Raw genomic sequence first — 14,195 nt, 5'->3', positions numbered from 1 at the left:
ACCAAAATTATTTTCAATTGTCCCTCTATTTATTTCTCTTATAAATCTTCCCATTATAAATTTATTAGCAGGATATGAAAATTTTGTTATATACATACTAAGATAATGGTCTTTATCTTCTTCTTTTAATTTATAATAATGTATTCTATATTTACATATATAAGACTCCACATTACATAAATCATATATCTGAATATTAGCTAAATAATTTTTTGCTTCTTGATATTCTTTATTATAGACTTCTTGTCTATGATCTATAATATTTTTTCCAAAAAATTCTTTATATAGAATCATCATTATATGTAATATCTTATCATAAGCTGTTATTTTTGTTGCTAATTCTTCTATTATTTGGTTTTCTATTGATGTCATATAATCTCTTACAGTTCCTTTAGTATGAAACCCTATGTAATTCCAAATATCTCTTCCAGACAATTCACTAAGTTTTTTGGATTAGTAAAGTGAAGGAATTCAACCAGTTCTCGAAAATTTCTTTTTCATTCTTTTTACAGTCTAAATCGAGCATTCTTTCTCCTTCCATTTCCTGGATTTTAGGAACGTATTTTGATGGTATTTTTGTATATTTTGAATCTTTATTTACAAATCCTTTTTTAAAAGCATAATTATCAAAACCTGTTCCCATTTAAATTGAGATTGATTATCCTTAGATATTCCAGCTTTATTTTTTACTTGTATTGGAATTGCTGGTTCTTCGTCACTTGAATAATCTAGGATGTGTTCTTCATTTTCTATATTTTCAGAATTTACTAATTCTTCTTCGATCTATTTGAAATTCCTGTTCCATAATATTATTTTCTTGAGCCATTTTTAATTGTTTAAAAAGCATTGTAACTTCTTCTAATTTTTCTTCAATATTCATAATTTCAATGGTGGTTTTACTTTTAATTTTGTTATGTTGATTATATTTTGAAGTTTTTCTTCTTTGGGATTCTCTTTTTCCTTATTTCTTTAAAAATTTATGGATACTAATATTTCTTCAAGCATATCTATTATAGAATTTAATTGTGGGTTAAAAGTATGATAAAGATGTGGGGAGTCATTTTCATGGTAACATTTTTTAGAAATTCTGTGTGAAAAATAAGTTTTTTCAGGTTTTTGAAGTCCTTCAATAAAACTTATAGTAAAATAAAGATTTTGAGAAAAATCATTTTGTATTGATTTTAAGAATTCGGTGTCATTACAGTTAACATTAGTTAAAATCATTAATTTTTGATCTATTAATTTTGATAATTTAATTATTTCTTCTCTTAAATCTTCTAATTTACTTTTTTTCCATTAGGTGACGCTTTTCTTTGTGAAAAATTATGGTTTTGTGTGAAAAGTGTGGCTTTAAAATGTATGGTTTAGATTTTGCCACGTAGGCGTCTTTACCATAAAATTGTTTTTGGGATCTTTATTTAAGTGGTGTCTTAAAAGTAAACTTTTGTTCTCTGTAGAAGAAATAAGTTAAAGTTTTTTTTTTTCGTTGAAGTTTTTAATAATAATGGATATATAACAAACTTAACCTTTTAATTAATCTAGAATTGATTAATATTACTAATATAGTGATCCCCTAACTATGGTCTCGTATTAGAGCTTTATGAATAGAAAAAATAATTCTCATTAAAAACCCTCTACTTTCATGAAATTTGAGTTAGGGCGGGTTGGATTAATTTTCTCATGATAAGACTTGATGGCTTTAGTTCAATTGGGTCAAACAGTGGGAAGATCAAACCGGCCTCTCTTGCCATTCCAATGAAATAGCTCAAAAATGTAATTATTAAAACTTTTACATACCTCCAAAAACAATGATTTTTTTTTATTTAAATGAAATGAGTAATCACCCAAGTTTTTGGGATGCGAGTAAACACTCCCCTAGCTATCATACGATTCCAAATTTCCATCTAAACCGGCTAGGCCCAGTTAGCGAAGAAGATAGTTGACATAAAATCCGGTTCTGACAAAAAAATACGGTTCTGTCAAAAAACCCGGTTCTTAACTCTATTTAAAAAACAAACATTTAAACCAACCAATCTCTTCTTTTTTTTTTTTTTTTTACTTAAACCTCTATTTATACTAAAATTAGTTATTAGTATCAAATATATATTTAAATATAAAATACACATTAAAAATAAATTAAATAATATATATATTAATACACAAATATATAGTAATTAAATTTATATTTTGTATATTTATTTATGCGAATGTTAATACGTTATAGAAAAGTAAGAAGTACACTTCTTTATAAAAATTAACTTATTATTAAAGATAAAAAAATAAACAAAATACTTAAATTATAAATTTTAAACTTAAATACTAAATTATAAATTATAAGGTCCAAAACATAAATCTCAACTTTTCAATCTGAATTATTGATGTAAAATATAATAAATAAAAAGCTAAATTTTATTTAATTAATGCAGGTCATCTTACTTATTAATAAATATTTAAAGATAAATAATTTATAAGTAATAAATTATTTATATATAAATTGAATTGTAGACACGATAAGAAAAACAAAAATATTTAGAAAATAATAAAAAATAGTTTAAAGTAGTCTAAATTTTTTTTATTTTAAACTCATTAATTATTGCTAAAATAAATCATTTTAAATATAATAAATATGTAATTATAAATATTATATATTAAATTAAATAAAATAATATTAAATTATTATTTTTTAACATTACTCTCAAAATAATTATCATCTACGAATAAAAGTACTTTATTTTCTGCCTTCGTTGTTATATTTTACGTTTGTATAATATTTTCATTTCATGTCGCAACCGTCATTAGCTTTATCTAAACTTTATTATGGTGATCACTGCAAACATAGTCACCATAAAAATAAAAATAAAAACATTTGTTTGGAACCATGGATCAATCATCTTCTATTGCCTTTTCCCGTTATTTGGATGCCTCAAATTAAATTTATTGAGTTGATATTTACTATTGAATTTCAATAAATACAAAATAGAAGTTCACATTGGAGATTTGTGTGAATTGAATGCAATATCTTTGTTTGCCAAAAAAAGAAAGAATATAATTTCTTTGCTTTCAATTTTAAACATATAAGAGTTAATTCATACAGTTAAGTCTCAATGTGGTTCTTGAATTTAAAATTACTTCAAATTTTGTTTTTGAACTTAACAACGATTGTTCTTGAGATATTTTTGAGTGACAGAATAATAACGTAGTTGGACCTAGATGAAGGTCACGTTGGACTGGTAAAATGTGGCTGTTTTATTTTTTGCGTCTAAATAGAACATAAACAACCTTTTTTAGAGTATTTTGAGAGGTTTTAACTCCAACATGTTAAAACCCCTCAAAATACCCTAAACGATGTCGTTTATGTTCTATTTAGACGAATAGACGCCAAAAATGAAACGACAATGTTTGACCAGTCCAGCGTAGCTTCTAGCATAACCTCCATTCAACCACGTCATCATTTCGTCACTAGAAAGTATTTCAGGGACCACTGTTGATAAATTTAGAAACAAATTTAAAGTAATTTTAAGTTTAGGAATGACATGGAGACTCAACTGCAAGTTCAATGATCACTTTAAATATTAACAACATATAATAAACATCACATTTTTGTAACCTAATTAAAAAAGTAAAAGCTCCAAATTTTTGTTGTTGTCATATATGTTCTAGTAGAAATTCCCAATTTCCCACAAATGTCCCATTTGTCTATGGTTGTAACTCAATTGAAGTGGTTCATTAATTGATTGTGGAAACATTAATAATTTCCTCTATACACATAAGCTGGTAGAACAATTGAAATTGAAATTTGGTATACATGTTAATTAACAAGGCAATCCGAAAATCCAGGAGAGAAATTGAATTAATTATATGATATATGATATAAAAGTCTTGTGTTGTGTCTAATGAAGTGGAGAATTAAGACCCTCTTGAGAAGACAAAGAGTGGAGTGGTTGATGCCTCATGGAAGGGAAAGAAGGCATTTTTCTGAATGAAGGTCTCTTTTCAAGTTGCTGAATGGTTCTCTTTGCATAAAGGTTTTTAAACAATGGAGATGCTCTTTCCTTCAACTTGAGTATGGTGAAGAACAAAAGCCTATATACTATGAGGATCAATAATAGTGCTCCTAAGTCCCACCATTTTGAATGGTTTAATTCAATTCCCAACATGTGTGTTATCACATATTCTCCTGTTAATTTTGGGTCCCCTGGTATCATAGGTTCAAACTCAAGTCCAAGCAGGTCATTCTTGTATGCACCCTACATTCCAATTCCAATGTATATATATTCATGTTAGATCTTACATCAACAAAACAATACTTTAATATACTAATAATAAAGAAAAGAGTTAATAATAACCCTGTTTTGGATATTGTTCAAGGTAAAAATACAGAGATAACAGAAATAAAAAAAAAATTAAAGTTGGATAAATTCTGTCAAATTATACAAGGATTTTAAAAAAAGTTTTGTGAACACAAAAATTAGTTAATACTCAATTTGGTCAATAAATTTACACGTGTGCCTTGATTTAGTCCCTAAAATTTCAATTACCTCTATTTAGTTCTTAAACTTTGCAAACATGATCTCTCAAACAATTTTCGACACACAAATATTAATGGAGTGATGATATGAACAGTCATATATCAAATTTGTAAAATGACTTAATTTTAGTTTGGTGTTCAAATAACCCAAAAATGACATTGGTTGGGAGGAAAATTGATGTTCACATATAAGTTCAGAGGCTACATTAAATATTATCTCCACAAAAAATTAGTTATTACATATTTATGTATATTTATGCATGTTATTTCGCATATTCTTTTTAATAAAATAATCAACCACCCATATAATTAAAAGTGTCACAATCGAATAATTAAATCATGGCAGAATAATAAAAGATTTTCATGAAGCCCAATTGTATTGGTTGCTGATTTTTTGTGTTTAAATATTATGACTGAAATATTTTACATGGGTATATATAATTGAGTGTGGCAGAGATGAAGATGTTGAGATGGATAAGTGGTCATACGCGATTGGATAAAATAAGGAATGAAGATATAAGGGAGAGAGTTGGAGTAGCACTCATTGTGGAAAAGATGGTTGAATCGCGTCACAGGTGGTTTGGATATGTGAGAAGAAGACCGATAGAACATCCAGTCAAGAGGGTGGATGAGATGGAAGATGGACAAAGGGCAAAAGGCAGAGGAAGACCTAAGAAGACCATCCATGAGGTGGTCAAACGAGATCTACATGTAAACGGTTTCTTTGTAGACATGATACATGACAAAGCACAATGGTGTCGTTTGATTCATGTAGCCGACCCCACTTAGTGGGACAATGCTTTGTTGTTGTTGTTGTTGTTGTATATATTTAAGTAATTGAGACAGTAACTTAATTATGCAGAATGATTGATTATACATGTAAAAAATTGTTATGATTAGTGGGTGTTTCATGCATAGACAAATAAGGGGTTACAATATTGAATATTGAGGATGAGAAAGGAAATTACCTGAATTGCCCATGCACCATAACTGATATATGAAATTGGGTAGCGCCAAACTGGCTTTGGAAGATCAGATAGCAACCTGAAGAATCCAGAGGTCATCATCATGATTCCCTGCATCAATACAAGCACCAATAATTCAAGATTACTTCATAACTGGAATTTCCTTTTTGGAATTTTATTTTTATTTTTAAAATACTTTTTCTTCAAGAAAATATCATAACTTTTTATTTCTAAAATTTGAACGCAAAACTACTAATTAAAATACTAAAGTATCTATTATATTGACAAACTTCACATTTATTATTATTTCACAAATTCAATAGAAAAAAAAGTAGTTCACTAATAGGCACCCAAACATGCCTATTAATCTATTAATATATATATATATATATATATATATATATATATATATAAAATAAAGAGATATACTATATACTACTATTATGTGGCCAATTACTTTATTTAAGATTTGTTTATTGTAAATTACATTAATTAAATAAAGTAAAAAATAATAAATTTTGATGGTTTTTGGTTAATAATTTTTTGTTATCAAATATTTTGGTTAATTAATTGGCTGCTTACAATGATTCCAGCTCCTGTGATGATCCCCATTAGGAAATTTGGAACAAGAGAAGCTACAACCATCATGAGACTCTCTATGACAGAGATGCAACCATAGATGTTGAGAGTGAAGAACACAAAGTGAATGATCCCTGGCCTGAATTTCACCATGTTGTATGTGATGGTGCTTGTAGTAAGAGCAATTGCAACCAAGAAAGGGAAAGAAGATAGGAAGTTGGCTAGAATATATGCTGCAACTCCATAATATCCATTAAGCCTTTCTCTATAGAAAACCTGTTTCAGAGCAAGAGATCAAATTTAACTCTAAATTGCAAATCTGCATTTTCTTTCTTTCTTTTTAATTAGTTATTCAAAATTTCAAAACTATCAATTTTGTCCAGAAATTATATTTCATAAGTAATTTTATTTTAAATGATCAACTTAACTGTTGCAATTTGAAGTAACAAATTAAACATGTAGTGATGTTTTTATATTAGTTTTTTTGTTGATGATACCTTCATTTCTTCAATGAAAGATGGGAAGCCTCCAATAGACATGAATGTCATGAAGCCTGAGATAAATGCACCACAAGCACCACGAGCTAGGATTGAGGTATAGCTATAGCCAATATCAAAATAGATAGTTCCAACACATATTGAAACTATGATGTAGATTATGATCCTCAACCAGTAGTATCCAACATCTCTACACATGTTCACAAATGATCTCTTTGTCAATGTCCTCAGTTGCTTCCACCAAGTTGCTTGACTTCCCTTTTGTCTCTCATTTTCAAGCCCTTCCTGCAATTAACAATATCATCATCATCATCATACATAATTATGATCAAAATACAAAAAGAAAACAGAACAACATAAGTAAAATCGGTTACATTAGTAGATAGTTCTTGAATCCTGTCCTTTGCTCTTGTTGCATAAGTTGAACGCCTATATCTATCAACCAGCATTGCTTTAATTTGTGCTGTGGCCATATTCATGAAAGGATCTGCTGAATTTGGAACATCCTAAAAAGGAAAGGAAAATATATGAAACAGTTCCATTAATTAACTATAATTACAAAGAATACAATTAATAGTTTGTACATACGTGAATTCTTTGAGATCCTTTGAGTGTAGCTGTGACAACATCAAAGTCAGAATTGATGCATCTAAGGAAGTGATCAGAAGGATTCCTTTTACGTGGACAAGGAAATCCAGCTTCAGCAAAAAACTGTAAAAGGTGAAAAATCAGTACTAATATTGTTGATTACCTGTACTGTACTTTTCCTATTTAGATTTGTGTTGAGTTTAATTTGCTTAATTAAATATTATTATGTAAATATCTAAAAAAGGTTAAGAAACAAAGAAAATTATTTACTATTAAATTAAAGTAGACACTTACATACAATTTGTCTTAATGTCTTTATATAAAATTTATAGTTAAAAATTATCTAATAGTTTTCAAATATTAATTTCACATGAAAATAACTACACGGGAGTTTTCAACTTAAATTAGAGGTAATAAAGAAATTGGTACCTGAACGGCCATTTTAGCTTCTCCAAAATAAACGGTTTCGCCGCCGGAGAGCAAGAAAAGGTCATCAAAGAGAGCAAAGACCTCGCTGCTAGGCTGGTGAATGGAGGAGATGACGGTGCGGCCGTCACGAGCGACATTGCGGAGAGTCTGAACGACGAAGAAGGCGGAGGCGCTGTCGAGGCCGCTGGTAGGTTCATCAAGAAAGAGCAAGCTTGGCTTTGTGAGGATCTCAAGGGCAATGCTGAGCCTCTTCTTCTCCCCGCCGCTTATCCCTCTGAGGTGCCAGTTTCCGATTAACCTGTCAGCACAGTCTTGCAGTCCCATCTCTATGATTGTTCCTTCCACGATGTTCTCTATTTCTTCTTTCGACATTGATGTTGGAAGCCTTAGATTTGCCGAATACGATATCGTTTCTTTCACTGTTAGGGTTCCCAGCAGCACATCCTCTTGTGTTACGTACGCCTGAACAATTACAACAACAACCATTTTCATGCATTTTCAATCTTTAGTTTTTTTTTAAACATATTCAATATTATCTTAGTTTTCTCTTTTACCATCTCTCCGTTGACCAATGTGTTATTATATACACTCGAATTTTTAACACTTATTTAAGCAGATGAGTTATCTAAGAATAATAGTTGAATCGACATGTTTGACTAACTTAGAATAAATGACCATTTGTATTTATAAAAGACAAAAACGCTAACATATATACTCACACTAGATCGAAACTAAATTTGTACCACGCAAGATGTCTTCTGTGTGACAAAAGTACCCTACGTGGCACTTCAATCCTCCAAAGACAGGGTACAAGTTTAGTTTCGATTTAGTATGAGTACATATGTCAGCGTTTTTATCTTTTATGAGTACAAATGGTTATTTATTCGACTAACTTATTATAACTAGCTGTTTTTAATTATTATTTTCACACAAATATTTTTATACACAAATATATAGTAACTGAGTTTCAATTTACATCTAGCATCTTTATTAATTTTTATTGTTGGGTAGGATATAGCATACACAATGTTTAATTGAAAAATAAGTAGTCACCAAAAAAATTGAAAAATAAGTGTTGTTACTTACAACAAAGCCATAGCCTAGGTTTTTCTTCTTCCCATTGAGAATAACATTTCCTGTCATGACTACATTTTTTGAGAGCCTACCTGTGACAACATATCCAGAAATTCAAATATTCAGAAAATTGTACCCTACCACACACATATTTAGAATACAACTTTAAAAATTAATTAAGCCTTCTTCAATCAAACAAATTAAACATCTTTCATCACTTGTTCGCTATAATGTTGGCTTTGAATTAAACAACAATATTATTTCATAGTGTACAGCATCATCGTAAATTGTAATTGTAAGTTAGTAAAAGTTGGAACTACAATAATTAATTGTTTGATTCACAAATTAAAGATGATGAGGAAGTTTCATTGATCTTGTTATTCTTATGTACAAATATGAACATGGCTTCTTTGAAACCAAACAAATTAATGCAGACAGCATTCAACTCCCTTTGTGAATGTTAGTTGGTTGGGAAGTAGTAGTAAAAGTAGTTCAAAGATAAGACTAAGACCAAACCTCATGCCATACCAATCAATGTTATAAGACCAGACAAAATGTGAGAAAATAGTAACAACCAACCTATATATATGGTCCTAAGCATGGACCATTCTTATTGTTGAACTACAATTCAATTCATATGTATTACATATAGTTTGATTTTTTAATTTGGCCTAACAAATTATTATAGTTACCCAAAGTTAATTGGGTAATTAAACATTTATAGTATATAGTATAAATTATAATCTCATAATATTAATTATTCCAACCACCAAAATTAAGACACATGTACTGTCTTATACTGATGAATTGTATATAAGAAAAAGCATAAGATGTCCTTTTCAATTGTCAACTATAGCTAAAAATTCGGAAGTATAATATGCTACAACTACAATAAGTATATATATATATGGATAATACCGAAAATTCTATATAGTTACCATTACCACCGACTTTTCTCTAATGTTCATTGTTCAAAGCCAACTCACTAAATGAAAAAAAAAAAAAAAGAAGCCAAAGTCAACCAAAAAAGCATCAACAACATTTTTGGGGGGTAAAATTAAAGTTAGAGTAGAAAATGTAATTTTTATAAATAATTATTACTACTAACAATAACAAAATATATAGTATGATAAGGTTAGGCTTGTTCCCGGGGAACCTGGACGCTCCATATTTAGTTACTATTCTTTAATTGCAGATAATGACATCATAACCACTTAGGACATAACATTTAAATACAAGGGCCCTGTGTGTTATTACTTGGCCTAAGAGGGAGAATATACTTTTTGGAATAGAAAAAATCTACTATCACTTTTCAAAAATTTAATACCCCAAACATTTTCAAGTTTTAAATTCAGTTAACATGGAAAAGTTTTTTACTCCCAGCAACCCTTTTAGTTTAGAGTATACTAAATTTTAATTTCAATTTAAAGAACAAATAGTAGTAGAACAAGTTGCCATGATTGATGAAGTAATTATACCAAAAAAGGTTTAACACTTGAAAGCACTATTAGGTCAAGAGTATACATCTATAATAGAAAAGATCTAAACTTTCATTACTATTCAATAACCCAATTGATTAGCAAATAATAAAAATAAAAAAAAAATAAATGGGTAGCACTAGAAAGTCAGAACTGCGAAAGACAAGAGAAAAAGGTTGAACCTTTACATCCAAAAACATGTCATGTATGTGTTTTGGGGTAAAAGAGACTCAAAATCTCTCAATGTTGGAACTTTAATTTGAACTCTTCATGTTATATCAAAGACATACACAAGATACATTAAAAAAAAAAAAAAACATTTTAAAAACTTGATACATTAATAATAATTCAATATATTATAAATGTACCAAAAATTTTTTCCATTAAGAATATTTTAGAATAGAAAAGTAATAATAACCTGCAAGTGAATCAAGGAGTGTGGATTTTCCAGAGCCAGAAGGTCCCATAATAGCCATGATCCTTCCAGGTTCAGCATAACCATTGAGGCCATTAAGCAACCTCTTAGTTGGTCCTTTTCCAAAATTTGGAAGAAAAACTTTTAGATCTTCCCATGCTAAGTAGCTTCCCCTATCCAAGCCACTACTATTGCTACTTCCACTTGTTGCAGCTTCTATCTCCATCATGTTTTGCTATAAGAGGAGGAAAGGAAAGATTTTGAACTCAAGATGAAGCTGAATGCTTAAGTTTGAAGCTCAAAAGATCATAGTAATAGTAGTAGTAGAGAGAGAAACAAAAAAAAAAAACACTTACTACTTCCTTCTTATTAATTACTATTTTCTTTTTTAAATTTTGTAGGGAGGTGTAGCACTGTTTTGCAACAAATACCAAACAACTAACTATTAATGGGTGCAATGAGATTCAATTAGTAACATGGGAGAATTATGAAGAGAGAGAGAGGGAGATGTGGAAGGAGTTTAATGGGTTTGAGTAAGTACAGATCAGAAGCATATGGGTGGCAAGTGAAGGACATTAATGGTGAGGGCTACAATGGCCTTTTACATCTTCAATAACCCCATGCTTGTGATGGCACGGATATGGATGTTAGTATGTTGCTATCATCCGTTTTTCAAAAATAATGTAACATCATCATCATCTCACAAAATACCATAACATAAAATAATCATTTTTTTTTCAATTTTTTAAAAACTAGGTTACATGTCCAAAAAATCTATATTTAAGCATTAATAAATTAGTTAGAGAAATTATAATTAGATACTTTTTGGATATTATTTTTTATATTTACAGTGATTGAGTTAATTTAAATTTAAAACTTGTATTGGATATAATATTTAAAATAAGATAAATATCGTTAGAGATGAGAGAAACCGAATCACTATAAAGAGTGACTAATTAAATGTTATCACTTAATAATTCATCAAATAAAATAATTAAAAATAATATAAAATTTAAATTGAGTTGAGACCAAGTATTAGAACGACAAATTTTGTATTGAGTCGATTTTAAATTAATTTATATATATATAATCTCACAAATATTTATATGATATTTTATAAAACCTAAAATAAAATTAAACAAAACTAAATATTAGAAATGTTCTTAAGATTTAAAGGACTAAAGATATATATTTTTTTATTTAAAATATCAAGTTTGCTTTCATTAATATTTGAAAATGATATAAACCTAAATGAATTAATAATTATTCATGATATGACACAATTATATTGTTTGATTAATGCAATCAATTAGAATAAGACTTTTCTTAATTATCTATGGTGTAATATATTTATGCATGTACTTATATAATTAGCAGGAACATTTAATGTCTTTTTTAAATTAAAAATTGGACCAATTTAACAGAAACTTGTACTGCATACAATTAACTTATACAACAATAAAATTAAATTAAAGCAGGTCTAAGTTGTTTTCAGGACGGTTCAGAAACAAGAATTGAATTCGATGTTGATATTAAGCAGTCATAAAAGACTTGAATTACTTATAAGCTAAGATATATTAAGTTCATTATATATATATGGACCTTATCATTTTAGCTTGTCTGTACATAGAGCTTTGTTATTATTCTTTTTTGACACTCGACACATATAATTTATCGTAAATTTAAGTTTTATTTAAAAGTCTGTGATTAATCAATAAATTATTATATACATAATATAAAATTTGAATTTTCGATCAGTTGATCAAGCTAATTAAGTTGGTTAGCTTTGATATTTATTTATGCATTAAATGCAACCCAATATAAGTGTAGACACACATCATCTACATACAACAAGGTTAGTAGATTACAAGGTCAATGACGTTTCTCATATTTCTTTTGATAATATTTTTTTGTTACATCCATTTCTAATTTTCTATATAAAACAAGGTCTCCCTCTCTACTATACTTGCTATGTGTAGATAAATATCAACGTACTATACAGTATACACACCTCACGGCAATGGAAAGTAGGATCTAGGAAGGTGTACCTGCTTGCACGGCTAAGCATAGGGGTTTTAAATTAGCCAATAATTCCATACATGCTTGTGAAAGAACTTACAAGCTCACTAGATTTTGGAATTGGAATAAGAGCCTAGGGCAAGCGTGCAACACTGCTAATTACAACATTAGGCTCAATTTCCAATCGTAATTAGACTGTCGTTAAGATTAATCTTAATAGTAACTAACTTGAATTGATTTAATAATTAGTTTATTAATTTGTTTAAGTATGTATTAAAAGTTAAAATCTCATTTTTAATATTTAGCAATTTATAACAATTTAAGAAGTGAGAGATGAGTGAGAGAGTGAGAAAAAGAGAGCGGACGGGAAACAAAGGGAGGGATAGAACGATAGGTCGGGTCAAGGATCCTAGAGTTTGGAATCGAGAAGAGTATCGACGATTAGAAAACGAGTCATTCTCAATCTTTGTGGATAATCTCCCAGCAGACATATCAAAGAGAGAACTATTCCAACTGTTTAGTTGGACTGGGCGCATAAATGACATATACTTATCGAAAAAACAAAAGAATGGCAATGTATACATCTTTGCGTTCATACGGTACACTACGAAAGGAGGTGCCTTGAAAGCTATAACAGAAATGAATCATATAAGGTTGAGGGGCAAGGTCGTCTTCGTGGGGGAAGCCAAATACAGGAGAAGGCCTGATGTGGAAAACTCGGACAAAGTGAAGCCACGAGTTGACAATTGAAATGCTACAGTTAGCCAGATGCAACTAGGAAGCAAAGCGAACTAGAAAGCTTTAGCCATCTTCACTAAAAATTTGGCGAAGGAGGGAACAGTGCAAGACCCACATGGGAATGGATGGACGAAAAAGGTGGAGGTGGCTGTGGTGAAAGAAAATTTGGATTGGTTACAGAAAAGCCTAATAGGTGGATCGACAAAGGCTATTGACTTTAGGTCATTGAAGGATATGGTTGCGAAGAACTTTCCTCAAGTTGTTCAAGTGCGCGAAATGGGAGCATATAAAGCTCTGTTGACCTTTGACAGTTTGTTGAATGCAAAAGAGACCTACACATTCAAAATGAATAGCCTCTTACAGTTGTTTCATAGTGTATGGCGGTAGAACGAGTCGGAGAAAAGTGAAACCCGAAGAGTATGGTTGGAGTGTTTCGGAGTTCCGTTACATGCGTGGTCTGGGAAAACTTTCAAGGTAATAGGTAGCCAATGGGGCGAGGTGGTTGGGTGTGAGAAAGAGACAGAATCGTGCAGCTCCTTTAGCGTCAGCCAAGTACAAATTGATACCTATGTGATGGCTGTGATAAATGAATGGGTCCACATCACAATAGGTACTAGTGGCTTTGAAGTTTTGGTAAAAGAAGTGGGAGCGAAACATATGGAGGGAGTTGTAAGTTGGTAACTATGGGAGAGGATGCGGTCAATTGCAAACACCATAAGATGTTATCTGAAAGGGTTTGTGATGAAGTAGCTACATGGTCGGAAGGACTCGTTAAATCAGCAGCACGTTCAGACTTGGCAGCGGAGGTGATAATGGAGGGGCTGAGGGAGGAGGTTGAAGACAAGGCTAATTTTTTAATTTCAGAAACAATTTTGAACGAGTGGA

At 30.1% G+C, this 14,195-nt stretch overlaps 1 protein-coding gene across 2 annotated transcripts; it reads right to left on the bottom strand.

Moving 5' to 3' along the window:
• Positions 1 to 3,546: 3,546 nt before the first annotated feature.
• LOC112737192 (ABC transporter G family member 15) lies at positions 3,547 to 11,244 on the bottom strand. 2 transcript variants are annotated; one of them, XM_025786967.3, is made up of 10 exons: positions 10,910 to 11,244; positions 10,557 to 10,788; positions 8,673 to 8,752; positions 7,587 to 8,048; positions 7,158 to 7,280; positions 6,944 to 7,075; positions 6,570 to 6,854; positions 6,076 to 6,348; positions 5,497 to 5,604; positions 3,547 to 4,247 (listed from the first exon to the last, which is right to left on the bottom strand). In XM_025786967.3, exons 2-10 carry the CDS (start codon positions 10,780 to 10,782, stop codon positions 3,891 to 3,893), a joined length of 2,046 nt encoding a protein of 681 aa, XP_025642752.1. In that variant the 5' UTR covers positions 10,783 to 10,788; positions 10,910 to 11,244; the 3' UTR covers positions 3,547 to 3,890. The 2 variants fall into 2 exon arrangements, with proteins under 2 accessions (XP_025642752.1, XP_025642751.1); XM_025786966.3 differs by having other exon boundaries at positions 10,557 to 10,928.
• Positions 11,245 to 14,195: the final 2,951 nt, after the last annotated feature.

Source organism: Arachis hypogaea, chromosome 13 (genome assembly GCF_003086295.3).
Source record: "Arachis hypogaea cultivar Tifrunner chromosome 13, arahy.Tifrunner.gnm2.J5K5, whole genome shotgun sequence".
Taxonomy (NCBI): Eukaryota; Viridiplantae; Streptophyta; class Magnoliopsida; order Fabales; family Fabaceae; genus Arachis; species Arachis hypogaea.
Note: the sequence above shows the minus strand (reverse complement) of the source record. Positions and strands in the feature narration are given on the sequence as shown.